Raw genomic sequence first — 15,080 nt, 5'->3', positions numbered from 1 at the left:
TTTATATACACACACACAGAGAACATGAAACAATGGGTTTATCATACACACTGTAAGGAGAGGAGTACTTGTGGCACCTTAGAGACTAACAAATTTATTAGAGCATAAGCTTTCGTGAGCTACAGCTCACTTCATCGGATGCATTTGGTGGAAAAAACAGAGTAGAGATTTATATACACACACAGAGACATGAAACAATGGGTTTATCATACACACTGTAAGGAGAGTGATCACTTAAGATAAGCCATCACCAACAGCAGGGGGGGAAGGAGGAAAAAACCTTTCATGGTGACAAGCAGGTAGGCTAATTCCAGCAGTTAACAAGAAGATCAGAGGAACAGTGGGGGGTGGGGTGGGAGGGAGAAATACCATGGGGAAATAGTTTTACTTTGTGTAATGACTCATCCATTCCCAGTCTCTATTCAAGCCTAAGTTAATTGTATCCAGTTTGCAAATTAATTCCAATTCAGCAGTCTCTCGTTGGAGTCTGTTTTGAAGCTTTTTGTTGAAGTATAGCCACTCTTAGGTCTGTGATCGAGTGACCAGAGAGATTGAAGTGTTCTCCAACTGGTTTTTGCATGTTATAATTCTTGACGTCTGATTTGTGTCCATTCATTCTTTTACGTTCCACCAAATGCATCCGATGAAGTGAGCTGTAGCTCACGAAAGCTTATGCTCTAATAAATTTGTTAGTCTCTAAGGTGCCACAAGTACTCCTTTTCTTTTTGAGAATACAGACTAACACGGCTGCTACTCTGAAAACTGTAAGGAGAGTGATCACTTAAGATAAGCCATCACCAGCAGCGGGGGGGGGGGAAGGAGGAAAACCTTTCATGGTGACAAGCAAGGTAAGCTAATTCCAGCAGTCACTCGATCACAGACCTAAGAGTGGCTATCCTTCAACAAAAAAGCTTCAAAAACAGACTCCAACGAGAGACTGCTGAATTGGAATTAATTTGCAAACTGGATACAATTAACTTAGGCTTGAATAGAGACTGGGAATGGATGAGTCATTACACAAAGTAAAACTATTTCCCCATGGTATTTCTCCCTCCCACCCCACCCCCCACTGTTCCTCTGATATTCTTGTTAACTGCTGGAATTAGCCTACCTTGCTTGTCACCATGAAAGGTTTTCCTTCCCCACCCCCTGACCATCACCCTGAACTCCCCTGCCCTCTATCCAACCCTCCCTGCTCCCTTACCCCACTGCCTGGAGCACCGGTGGCTGGCGGCACTACAGCCACGCCACCCAGAGCACCAGGACAGGCAGCTGTGCTGCCCGGTGGAGCTAGCCACGCTACCATGCAGCACAGAGCACCGGGTCAGGCTGCAGCTGCGCTGCTGTCCAGAGCATTGCGCCGGCAACACAGTGAGCTGAGGCTGCGGGGGAGGAGGAACAGCAGGAGAGGGGCCGGGGCCGAGCCTCCGGGTCCAGGAGCTCAGGGGCCGGGTAGGAGGGTCCCGCAGGCTGGATGTGGCCCATGGGCCGTAGTTTGCCCACTGCTGGTCTATGTGGACCATAGAAGGGGATGGGAATCTCTGTCAGAGGGTTTCAGAGATCTGCTAACAGCAGAGAAGCTGAAACACTCCGGAATCTTGGTTACATTCCGGGCTCTGAAGGAAGTGGTTCTAATGGGCACAGACTCTTCTGCACATTCCCCCAAGTTTGACCTCTTTGCCCCAACCTCTCATCAGTCCCAGCCCTGTGTCTTCCCCAAAACCTGGCTCCTTTCCCAATTCCATTCTCATCACCTAGCCAATACAACTCTCCACTGCTCAGGCTTCTCATCCCAATCCCAGCCTCCTTGCCCAGCAAGTTCTAGTCTCACCCCTCTCCACTCCCTGTCCAAGTCCCAGTCTCTGCCCTCTTTCTTCCAGTCCCAGTTTCCTCCTAACTCCTCAATGATCTCAGTCTCCTTTGGCTCCCAGTCTCAGTCTCCTTGCCCAGTGATCCCCAGTCCCTCCTGCCAGCCTACAGTTCCAGCCTTCCTTCCCTCTCCGCTTCTTTGTCACAATCTACCCCTCCCCACAGATCTGGCTCTTCTCTTCCAGATTCAAATTATTACTCCTGTGTGCATTCTGCGCACAATATTTTTAAATTCTGCAAAATTCTGCAACTTTTATTTGTCAAATGTGGAGTCTCCAGCATGGCATTGGGGAGCGCAGACCACTGGCTGTACAGAGGTGGAAAAGTCACTATTCACCTCCCCTGGGACACAAACTCAGTGATGAGGCTTCACCCAACCCTGACACAGCGCAAGAACCAGGCCTGCCCCAGAAACACCCCAGGGCCCTGCCCCTCCATGCCAGGTGATCAGGTGTGGGCAGGCAGGTTCACCAAGGCAGGATTCAAATGTGGAGGGGCTTAGTGTGGGGAATATAGGTGTGGGTTGAGAGGGTTCTGTGTGGGACAATCTGGGTGCGGGCAGCTCAGTGGGGGATCCGTATGCAAGGGGGATCTGGATGCACAGGGGCTTGTTGGAGGGTTCTGGCTGCAAAGGTAATGGGACTCTGAAGGGGGGCTCAAGTGAAGTTGGGGCTCAGCAGGGGGGGTCTGCATGTGGGGAGTATAGAACTCAAAACGGGGGGTTGGGGATCAGTGTGGTAGGGATCCAGGTGCAGCTGGTTGAGGCTCAGTAGAATGGAGTGCGGGGGCGGAAGGGGAGTAAGGCTTGGTGGGAGGGTCTGGATGCAGAGGGTCGGGGGGGATAGGGGAGCAGCTCCCTGTTCAGTGATACCTCCCCCTGCAGCTGAGGAACGATGGGTGCAGGAAGCAGGTGGGTGGGGGGGAGGGAGTTGGCAGAGCTTCCTACAGCTGGGGGAGAAATCTGGGGGTGGGTCTGACACAGCCCCAGATGCCATGCAGGGAATAGGAAGTCCCATCTTCCCCAGCACATCCAGGACTAGCAGCTGAGGCCAGCGCAGGGTAGGAGCCACCAGTCAGGTCTTCCCTAGTCCCGTTCCCCACCCCATGGTGATTTACCTTTCCGCTGGCTGCCCTGGGCACCCAAAACATACTGCTAGGAAGGGTCGTATGACCGCTCATGACTTCCCTTTGCTTCCCCATCAAAAAGTCATTTTCCTGCAGAGAAGAAAAGAAATCTGCAGGTGACAATTTCTGCACATGCACAGTGGCACAAAATTCCCCTAGGAGTAAATTATACAGCTTCCTCCTCCACACTTCCTGGGCCCAATGGGGCGGGTCATTGAGAGCACAAAAGTGAGGCTCCCTGACCTCAGTGCTTTTGCCTGGTCCTGATCCAAACCACAGCAGCCTAGAACTGTAACTGCAGGGAAGGTCCTGCTCAGAACTATGTGGAAGCATGCATGGTAATTATGGAATCTTTGCAGAAATACCTGCAAACAGCAAGTTATTGTCAGTAGCTACCGGTGTGGTGCTCTGCTCTCGTTCGATGATGATAACAGTTGGCTGAGTGCATGTTCCCTCTGTGTGCTGCCCCAGATCTGCGCAGATAGCTGACACACCAGACCCCAAGAGAACCCCCAAAGATCACAGACTCTAGTAAGGTACGAAGGGACCTGGCCAGGTTTATTGTCAAACGAAGCACAGTAATAGTTTCCTATGGACTCTAACGGACATACTAAGAATATATGCCCCCTGGCAATGGATGCAGCTCAGTCAGTGGTGGGACACTCCACTGACCCCTAGATTAGATGAAGATGTGCCCTTCCAGACCTATTCTTATACAGATGCAGAACAGATTCCTCATCCCTCCTGATGTATTGAGGTGCAGCCCCTTTATTCATTAGGGTACTGCTTCTCCCCCATTACATGATGGTTCAAACAAATCTATCCATCGTGTTGTCCTTTTGACTGTCTTTAAAATGCACCTGCCTGTTCCTTGTTATCTCTGGGGAGTGTTCTGATGCCATCTTGGCACACATTCCTCTTATTAGCACTTATGTGTGGATGCACCTGCTTCTAGCAGCCCTCTTCTTGCCAATTTCTGTGAGTGGGGCCAGCCTCTGGCTCACAGCCCAGCCTTTGCTTAGCAATGCCTGGAAGTACTTTGGTTCAGGCTTCAGGCCTCAGACTGGGCCTCTGATACAAGAGTTTATGTTTCAGGATCTCATCTTACTACACAAGTCACTGAGCATGTGCAAACTGTGATTCTTTCAAAGGCTTATAACTTGGTCAAAGTTGGGCAAATTTCCTCACAAATGCAACCTCCCCACCACCACCAAATTTCTATTTCATGCTTTACAGAATGGGGGGGCGAAAAAGTGGTCAGATTTTTAACATGGAAAAAACACCATATTTTCCACTAGTCACCTTGAAAACAGCTAAATTGTTTTAATTCAACCTGAGGCAGACACCTGGCATGGAAGATTTTAGCCCAGTTAAAATTTGGCATAGTTATAAGCAACTGAAAACTAGGTCTTAGAGAATTGTCAGGCAACCTTAAGAAAAGGTGATGTTAACAGACCAGCCTATAAAAAACTAAACTATGTTAAGAGAATGTCATTAAAGTGCAGAGTCAAGCACTCAAAAATTAGGAAATGTGAAATCATAATGCGTGCGCGCACACACACACACACACACACACACACACACACACAGGGGCCAAATTAAGATAGCAGCATAAGGGTATGTGTGTGAGGGAGGCAGCTGCAGGGATCAGGCTGGGATATACGGGCAACATATGGGTAAGGTTTTGAGCTGTGAGGACTGAGGGGGAAAAGACTGAATCTTCTAAATGCTGCAGAGGAAGAAACAGTGAGTTTTGGATCCAGCCTGGTTATAAGAGGAGAGGGAGGGGCTGGAAAGGAGAAAAGTATGCGAGACAGGGAGGGTTGGACCGATCATCCTCCAACCTTCTCTGCACGGCTGCAGAAGTACTACTCCTCTCCACCCACCCCTCATAGCACTGCCACAGTGAGACCCAAGCAACCACCTCCAAACATGACTGTGATGGAAGGAGGAGGCAGACAAATGGGACCTCAGTAAGAAATACCCATGCTCTCTCAGGTTGGGGGAGAAGGCAGAAGCTCTATGCGGTTCTACTCCTTCCTCTCCAGAGGAGAAAGGGGACGATGCTGCCAGAAAGAGAGGGAGTAAGCCTGCCATTTTCTCCCAAGACCTCTAGATTCAGACAAGCACCTAACCACCAAACTTTGAGGTGCTCACATTCATATAATTAAAATAATCTAAAATTAATGAGATGTACGCAGAACACCCAAGTAGCTGGGGTTCCACTGGTCCCAGACCCCAGCTTAGAGACATGCCCCTACTGCAAGACATTTACAAGTTTTGTTATCTATTATCTAGCAATAGGGACAGTTCTGCAATGGATCAAGCTGCCAAGAGATGTTATGGAATCCTCTGAAATGGAAAAATTTGGGATCAAGAAATGACATCATTTGCAAAGATGGTTTAGGAGTAAAATTGATCCTGCACACTACAGGTAACAGACTAGATGACACTAGAAATCGCTTCCTATACAGATGTTTGTGCAATGTAACATACGTTTGTCATTCACCCTGGCCGTTCTGTTTGTATGCTGTACCCCTCCTCCTCCCTCATCACACACTACATGGGATCAGATTTTCAAAAGAGCTCAGGGCCAGATTTTTTTTTAGATAATTTCAGCTTCTATTCAGGCACCTAAACAAGGATTAGATTTTCACAAGTCCTCACCACTCAATATGCTCCCTTTTAAAAATGTGGCCTTATTTGGGTTTTAACCTTTTAAATTGCAAGCTGTTTGGATTAGGAACCATGTCTTGCTATACATCTCAGCTCAATTCAGATGCAACTGTAATTTAATAATGAGATAGGCACTGCCAGATGAATAAACCCTTTTGAACTGACACACAGCATTTGACGCAAACAAGATTTTATTCCATTTTTGTTTTTCAGTGTTCAGGGTATGAGTAATAAGACAGCACTAAAACTTGCATTGTATGAGATGGTCCATCTTCATTTCAATTCTTGTTAGAGAAAGGGTTATAACAGCACAGAACTTTAAAAAAAAATCTTGCAGTGGAAAAAAGAGTGCCCCACAATTCTTCTCTGCTCAGAGTACTCACCTCCACATTATCTTCCCAAGCTGTGGGAGTTTTTTTGCAATATATACCAGAACCAGGACTCTTGACTTCCCCTCCATCCTCCAATCAAAAACAAAAGATTTTCACTTTCCCTTCCACTAGCATACTAACTGCCAAGGTTTGAAATACACCCATCACTGGTGTTTTCTTTCTTGACCTTTATAAAAATCATATGAAAGTTCTTACAGCTCTAAGATCTATATAAAACTACCCTGCTCATCTTCTGGATGGGAAACCTCTCCACGTGGCACAAGCCAATCCCTGGGGGTTTTCCAGAGATGTGGGGCCCAGTTCTTATATACACTAAGGCCCCTTTACACTGCTTGAGTAATTACATTTACACAGCAAGAGCAGTGTATAGTGGCCCTAGGGTAAATGAGAATTAGGCTCTCCATTATTCTTTAAAAATTATTTACAAAGCCAATCTAGATTATAATTCTGTGCTGAATACTCCAAATAAACCACCAGAGAAAGAATATTCAGCAGATACTTAGTGAAACCTCAAACCTACCTGGTTTAGGTCACCCATATCCAGATACGTTGCAGCTCTCAGGCTCCTGTTCCAAGTGGTGCGCAAGCATGTACTTTTCTGGGGATGTCATGCCACGGCAGCCACAGAATCTCACTGGAACCAGCCAATGAGTTCAGGAAAGTCTGCACTTTCTGCAGAAGTGAGCAGTTTTGTGGACTTTTAAATATTTCATAAGATAAAATGTTTTAAAAGCTTTTCAAAACTGAATTTTTCCAGGCCTCTTGAACATGGGCAACTAGATCAATCTCCCTTCGCCAAGAGTGGTCAATATCAGAAATCTCAAAAGATGCATAAAGTACTACAATATGTAAACCTACATTATGGGGGAAATTCCTTCCTGAGAACACCTGGCAATGTGTTAACATCTTGAATCACATGGATCAGAAATCTAAATTTTTATCCTAATTAGTGTTGATGCTCTTATTCATATAAATAATGTAACCCTTTTCTGAACCAAACTATTTGCCTCTATGCTCTGGAGCACAAAATTCCAGAGATTAACTATATGAGGAGTACAAAAAGTATGAAATCTTAAATTTGGTGCTTTCAAGTTCCCCCTTGCTCTTATATTAGTGGAAAGAATAAAACAAGACCCCAACCACCCTTTAGATTTCAAACAAATAAGCCAACCTACCTTATCTTCTTCTCTTCTTCTTTCTAAACAAGACAACAATGGTGATTTTAATCCCATTTCATATGGGCCAACCCACTCTGCTGCCTGTAATCATTTTTACTGCCCTGCTCTAGACCCTCTAGTTCTTCTGTATCTTTTTTATGACAACTTATCCAAAAGATGTGAAAGCAGTATTCACAGGACAGCTGTAACACTGATTTATTATATCCAAAGCCATTTTCCCTCCCTTTCTCCCCTCATTTAACAAACAAAAAAACCCAACCAACCCACCCACCCACCCACTTCTCTGAACCATCACTGGGCAGTCAGACACCTTCACTGATTGCTAGATCTTTTCCTGAGATAGTAGGGCATTGGTTCCCAAACTGTGGGTCGTGATGCCAAATGGGGATGCACCATCAGCAGATGGAGTTGTGTCAATCCGTAGCATGTGGAGGATGCTACTTAGCTCCGCACAGCGTAACCTCACATTTATGGTGCATACGAGATCATGATGAATGGAGGATACCATTCTGATCTACAAAATGGCATCCTCCACAAGGCAGTCCAATAAATATGAGGTCATGCTGTGTGGAGGCGTCCTCCATGCAGCGTGATCTCACATGTACAGTGCTCTTCAAAATGGCATCCTTCATGCTGTCTGGGGTCCAGGGAGGCGAGAAGATTACTAGATAGCCCAATCAGTCCTTCTCATTTAACTTCTCCGATAGGAGATGAGACGATGAGAGTTTGGGGGCGGTTCCTGCAGAGTGCAATGACCTTATGAGCAGCAGCGCAGTAGTTTTGGATTTACTTTTATTCAACGGGAAAACAGGTTGGCGCTACTTCAAATTTTTAACAATGAAGTTTAAGTGCACAGGACCTCTCTCCTCTCCCCCAACCATCACAGGGAAATGGAGGGAGGGGAGTAACAGCCTTTCCCCCAGGAAACACTGGCAGAATATCTCCTGTTGGAGTGTCAGAATATAGTGGACCATTGCTTGGATATGAGTGATAACTCAGGGTATGTAAATGAGATGTTTTAATCATAGTAATTAGTGCTCCCAAGTACAGAACTGAAAGCAATGCTAAGTTGTAGGTTCAGGAAAGAATTTTCCCTAATCACATGCTGGCAGGAAACAAGGGCATTTTCCTCTTCCATTGGAGCACTGACCACAGATCATTTGGTAGGATCAGATGGGTGTCTCCTACAGTTAACATTTCCTGCAGTATCAGGGGGATTCTGAATACTGACAGGCTTCTGTCCTCTGTATGTATTCCTTTCTTCCTATGCTGTATATGATTATAGGTCCAGAAAAGCTAACCTTATGTAGCTAAATAATCTGTTATTTATTCTCTATTTAAAACACAATGTTCGTCATTTTGGCTTAGTGTCCAACCCACGCGCTCTCGGTTTTATTTGCACTACTCAATGACATAATGTAAAGCTGAGCAAAGCCGACTCCCAATCTTGGTGATTATATTAGGATTTATTTTTTGGATATGTCATCCCAAATACTTTTTCCTACCACTTGATCTTTATCATCCAAGAGTTTACTCAGTGTTACTGCTGAGATGGAACAAGACATAACATACTGTAGACCTGAAAGAGATGGGCTTATAGACTGCTACCCTCACTATGGTCTCTGAATTTTTTTTAGTGGTACTCTCACCATAGTAGCTGGTGTATAGTAAATAGCCTTCTGCCAGCCTCCTGATATAAGGCTCCTTCATGCACATTCTTCATGTCCAATACAACACCCCTTTCTGTGTGAATCATCCCACCATAAATTTCATTTAGTGAGCACCGTGTCAGTGATTTCCCTAGAAGAAGGGAAGTCTAATAGGCAACAGTCAGGGGTCTGCTAGCTGCACTACTCACAGGAAAGTCAAGGGATACGAAGGGATGGAAGCAAAGTCCAGTTCATGGCCCTTGCAGAGCCATTCAGTTGGTGCTCTCAGCTGTAATAGCCACAATTTGGTATTCAGACTTCTCTCACTCACTTACCTCAAATTGTTCTGCTCTGCTAACTGGGAGGGAGCTGCTCCCATAGGGTGGGGAGGTGGAGGTTTCCTGCTGAACAGGAAAGCAAAAACGTGATCTGGCCTCAGGGAGACATCAGTTTCCCAGGGGGCTCAAGGTATTAACACCACAGAGCTCAGCAAGCACAAAGCAGATCACACCACACAAGGCAACGGAGTACAAAGCAGCAAACATCATACTAGCATCTCTACCTATTCCAGGAGGAGTGAGGCTCCATATTTGGCAGCACTGTCTGCCCTGTCTTGGCATAAATCACAGCAGGGAAAGTAGGAGTTTGTCTGATATTTGCTTGCCTGTGTCCTGCAAAAGCTCCATTTTTTTTACAGGTTAAAACCATTCACCTGTGTGGCAGTTTTTAACTTTAAAAGTCACTTGTTACATTCCAACACTTCAAGAAACAAGCTTCAGAATCTGAGGTGCATAGAGACTTCTGGCACTAAGCAAGACACAGAGTAGGTCTGGGTACTGCTTTCATTTATAAATTATAAACCAAATCCTAGGAAGGGAGGAAGTGGTTTCTGGGAAAAAGAGCCAGTACAGAGATGAGAAGATGAAAAAGGGAAAAGAGCATTGATCAAACTAAAGTGTTGGTGAATGTTTCTATTTATGAAGGGTGCACACATACACAAATATTCTTGGGTAACCCACTAGCCCAGCTAAACTGAAACTCAGCTGCAACCATTAGGCCTGATATGTTTAGCATGAAATAGACACTACAAAGGAGCTGACAGACCTGATGGCCATTCCACTAATCAGACTGACTAAGATAATCAAACACATGAATGGAAAAGGAGAGCCCATCCCCTACAACCTGAGTTGTAGCATTAGTCTATAGAATGGCATAGTATAGAATCCCGATGCTTTCCACTTACCATTTGGACTCTGGGCGGCCTCGAGACACCTTCATTTCTCTTATTGATCAATGTACCTCAAGCTGGAAAAAACAGACAACATAAAATTTGAAGTCTATTTATTTTCTTCAGTAAATGAAACCTTCTCTGCCCTTGGGCCCTGCTATGGGCTCTTTCCCCTAGAGAAGACAAGGTTGGGCCAGCTGCACAAAGTCCATGGAAACAACGGAGTCTATTTCTTGCCAGGGCAAGATTTTGGCTAGCGGTCCAAATGACCTTTCCAACCAAGGGTACAGAATACATCCCCAACTGGGTCCTCAAGAGTGGCATAGTAACAGTACACCCTAACTTTCTTCTAATGAACAGGGATAAAATGTTTTGTTCTCATTAGGAAAAGTATACACACATTCCTGATTAGTGAGTAATGTCTCTGCCTCTGAGAGATTAGCTCAGAGTTGTGCAGCCTGGAATTCATTCAGTTCAATCTATTCTAGTTGTTCCCATGAACAGCTATTCCCCAAACATTACAGGTCAGGCCCACAGTCTCTCACACAACACTTACCCCCATGGTTATGAAAGGGCTCAAGGAGAAAGCACCATAAGGTGAGGATACTGACAAACACTAATATTCAAAACTGGAACATGCACAATTGTGTCCCATCCTCTTCTATTAAGTTACATGCTCCACTCACTATACAAAAGCAAGCACATGAAGCGTGAACACAAAATGCTAGTCAGAAGGGGGCTAAACTACAAACAAATGGGGAGGGTAAAAAGGAAAGATAGGAGAACTCTGCAAAAAACCGCGATGTTTAGAACAAAATTAATCAAGGACCCAAAGGACATTAAGAAAAGAAATTCTTTTATACCCCCATGCTAGGAGAATGGGTTGCAAACAAGAAGTGAAATTGCTCCTTTAAGAGCATAAATTCGATCTAGTTGATATTACTGAAACATGGTGGGATGATTCACACAACGGAAGTGTTAAAATCAATTGTTACAACCCATTTAGAAAGGATCGAGTAGGCAAAAAGGAAGGGGGAGTGGCCCTCTATGTCAAAAACAACAATACCTTCTTTCTGAGTCACTGATAACTAAGAAGAAAATTATCTTGAATGCTTATGGACCAATGTCCTAACAGATTAAACACGAGATGGGGTACTTGTTAGTGTGTTATAGACCACCAAATCACAGCAGAATGACCACTTCACTATGCAGCTATCTACAACATGTAGGGAAAAAACCCGAATAATCATGGGGGGGACTTCATTCAATTTGAGTGACATACGCTAGAGGGCTCAAGCTGCCAGTACAACAACATCCTTGGCATTGCTAAACATTATAGATGACAATTTCCAAACTCAAAAAGTGTTGCAGCCAAAACAGAGGAATTCTTTATTAGACATTGTCCTAGCAGATAAAGAGAAACTGATCACAGAATTAAAAGTTAATAACTTAGGTACAAACAATCATGACTCGATCATGTTTATGTGTACACACACACACACACACACACACACACACACACACACACGGTGCTTTAATAGGACCAGTTTCAAAGCAAAACAATTTGAGCCAAATCAGTTAGGAGAAAGCATTTAATCAGAAAAATGTGAATGATAATTGGGAATAATTTAAGAACACATTACTAGATGCCCAAAAAGCCACAATCCCACAACTGAGGAAGGAGGGCAGTGCTACTTAAAATAACAACCTGGTTATGAGGCAAAAGTGAAGGCAGCTGTAAAAAAATAAAATATAACAAATGGAAGAAGGAAGAAGTTGACAGTAATGAACATAAATCAGAAGCTAGGAACTGTAGAAAATTGATAATGGAAGCAAAAGGACACAAGGAGAAGTCTATGGACAGCAGAATTAAGGATAATGAGTTTAACTATATTGGGAGCTAAAAGAATCCTGACAATGGGGTTAGTCCATTACTAGATAGAAATAGTAGAATTATTAATAATAATGCAGAAAAAACAGAAGAGTTCAATATATATATTTCTGAAGGGGAACAGATGATATAGTCTCAACATATGGTGATGAAAACACTTTCTATTCCACTAGTATCTACGAGGGATGTTAAACAGAAGCTACTAAAAGTTACACATTTTATAATTAGCAGGTCCAAATAACTTGCATCCAAGACTTTTAAAAGAGCTGGCTGAGGAGCTTGCTAGACCATTACTGTTTATTTTTAGTAAATCTTGGAATACTGGGAAAGCTCCAGAAGACTGGAAGAAAGCTAATGTACCAATGTTTAAAAAGGTTAAACAGGAGAACCTGCGTAATTATAGGCTGGTCAGCCTGATATTGATTCCCCTCAAGATTATGGAACAGCTGATACAGGACTTGATTAATAATGAACTAAAGGAGGGTAATGTAATTAATGCAAATCAATATGGGTTTATGGAAAATAGATTGTCAAACTAATTCAGTATTTTTTTTATGAGATTACAAATTTGGTTGATAAAGGTAATAGTGTTGACATAACATATTAGACTTCTCTAAGGCATTTGACTTGGTGCAGCATGAGAGTTTGAATAATAAACTAGAACGATATAAAATTAACATGGCAAACATTAGATGGATTAAAAATTGGCTGAATGGTCTCAAAATGCAACTGTAAACAGGGAATTGTCATCGAGTGGGTATGTTTCCATTGGGTTCCTGCTGGGATCGGTTCTTTGCCTTACACTAGAACATCTTTATTAATAACCTGGAAGAAAACAAGATCACTACTGATAAAGTTTTCAGATGACCAAAAACTGGGGAGTGATAAATAATGAAGACGACAGATTATTGATTCAGAGTGATCCGGATCACTTGGTAAATTGGGTGCAAGTACACAACGTGGTTTTTAATTAGGTTAAACAAAAATGTATAAATCTAGGAACAAAGAATGTAGGCCACACTTACTGGATGGGGGACTCTATCCTGGGATGCAGTAACTCAGAGAAAGATTTGGGGATCGTGGTGGACAGTAAACTGAACATGAGCTCCCACTGTGCTGCTGTGGCCAAAAGGGCTAATGCAATCCTTGGATGCATAAACCAGGGAATCTCAAATAGGTGTATGAAGGTAATTTTAGCTCTAAGTTTGGCATTTGTGCGACTGCTGCTTGAATACTGTGTTCAATTCTGGTGTCCACAATTCAAGAAGGATGTTGATAAATTGGAGAGGGTTCAGAAAGGAGGCACAAGAATGATTAAAGGATTAGAAAACATGCCTTATACATAGTGATAGATTAAAGGAGATCAACCTATTTAGCTTAACAAAGAGAAGATTGAGGGGTGACTTGATTACAGTCTAAGTCCTTATAAGGGGAACAAATATTTGACAATGGGCTTTTCACTCTAGCAGAGAAAGGTATAACAAAATCCAATGGCTTGAAGTTGAAGTTAAACAAATTCAGACTGTACATAAGGTGGAAGTTTTTAATGATGAGCATAATTAACCATTGGAACAATTTACCAAGGGTTGGGTGGATTCTCCATCACCGACCATTTTTAAATCAAGATTGGATTTTATTTATTTATTAAAGATCTCCTCTAGAAATTATTTTGGAGAAGCTCTATGGCCTATGTTATACAGGAGGTCAGACTAGATGAATACAATGGTCCTTTATGGCCTTAGAATCTATTAAATCCAACCTCCATGGGGCAGCTCCTAATACAGTGAGGTCCCACCTACATCTGCTACAGGAGGTGGCCTCTGTTCTGTGCTTCCCTCAGATTCCACCCTATGAAAAGCCAGACCATAACGATCCAAGAGTTCAATCTCTTGCTCCAGCCGGTGGACAATGCTGAATGCTTAAGAGGAAAATGAAGAGCCCTGTAATGCATGAGCAAGCTCCCTTCTAGATTGCATCCTACCTATCCTTATTTAAGATTCCAAAACTGCCAAGGTGGATTTGATTTAAATCAAATTGATTTAAATTATTTAAATCATGATTTAATCACTAGTCAGGAAGACTATTTAATCATGGATTTCTATATAAAAAGTGCATTCTTGTTAGTTGTTATAATCTTAATACATATTTTTCACAACTAAGAGATATAGGTTTCATTTTCAGAAGGTACACACTACACATGTTTTAAGTGATTTATTTTGAAAACTTTTCAGATTAGTTTTACAGCTATATCAGAAAATCAATGATTGTTCAGTTATTTCATTTGCCAAAGGTAACAAGCAGATATTTATGAAGTCATTGGGATGTGAACTCTCTCCAATTCAACAGGTTAATCATTAATTAGGAGGAGAACGTCACCAGACATTTAAATTGTTTTATTGAACTAAAAACAACAACTTTATGTATTCTGGATTTTTTTCTTCAACACCAAACCTATTTTAACAAAACAAACATATGAATTTTTGAATTTAGCTAAACATTCAAGTTTTTTAAAATCAGGTATGTTTTTGTTAAAATTGTTTTTACCTAAAATAGATAAATGAAATAAGTTTTAAAAAAAACAAAATCAACTCCATCAGCCAGGTCAACATAAGGAACTTAAAATATTGACTTCTGCAGCTAACTCAGTCGTCTTCACCTTCATTTTCCCATTTGTTCATAATCTGGAAAAGAAAAACAAGCTTCCCTGTTTTTTCAGGTCCCAAACAATTTCTCAACTTGGAATTAATTAGTCCAAAGGAAGAAAATATTCTTTCTACACCAGCAGAAGAAGTTACTGCTGTTAAAAGTGAGATCATCACTTCAACAGTCTCCGAATCCAAGTGCTTCAGTGACTTCCACCAGTTCACTGGTGTGACTTTCTTTAAAACATCAACATATATTTCTTGAATGGTTCACCCTTAGTTCTGAAGTTTATTATAGTTGGCATTACAGAGGGATCATTGCTGGATGTCCATGTCATAGCCAACTCTTCTTCAGCAGTTACGGTTTGACCATTGTACCAAGTATTGAGAATAATAGCAAGAAAATGAACTGGAGATAGTGCTTGTCCCA

The 15,080-nt window shown here is 42.8% G+C and overlaps 1 protein-coding gene across 7 annotated transcripts in view; it reads right to left on the bottom strand.

Moving 5' to 3' along the window:
- The window catches only part of PLXNB1 (plexin B1), a 200,622-nt gene that overhangs the window by 153,409 nt on the left and 32,133 nt on the right, over positions 1-15,080 (bottom strand). For 6 of the 7 annotated variants that reach the window (XR_006282546.1, XM_043518219.1, XM_038408344.2 and 3 more), the window contains exon 2: positions 10,133-10,194. Coding sequence is in view for 1 of the 7 variants with exons in the window: in XM_043518223.1 (XP_043374158.1) it covers positions 10,133-10,135 (3 nt within the window). In the remaining 6 variants the exon portion in view is untranslated. Of the gene's footprint in view, positions 1-6,582; positions 6,857-10,132; positions 10,195-15,080 lie in introns of those variants that run through there. The other variant, XM_043518220.1, reaches the window with a different exon arrangement.

The sequence above is a fragment of the Dermochelys coriacea genome, chromosome 7 (genome assembly GCF_009764565.3).
Source record: "Dermochelys coriacea isolate rDerCor1 chromosome 7, rDerCor1.pri.v4, whole genome shotgun sequence".
Taxonomy (NCBI): domain Eukaryota; kingdom Metazoa; phylum Chordata; order Testudines; family Dermochelyidae; genus Dermochelys; species Dermochelys coriacea.
This window is presented reverse-complemented; position numbering and strand designations above follow the sequence as displayed.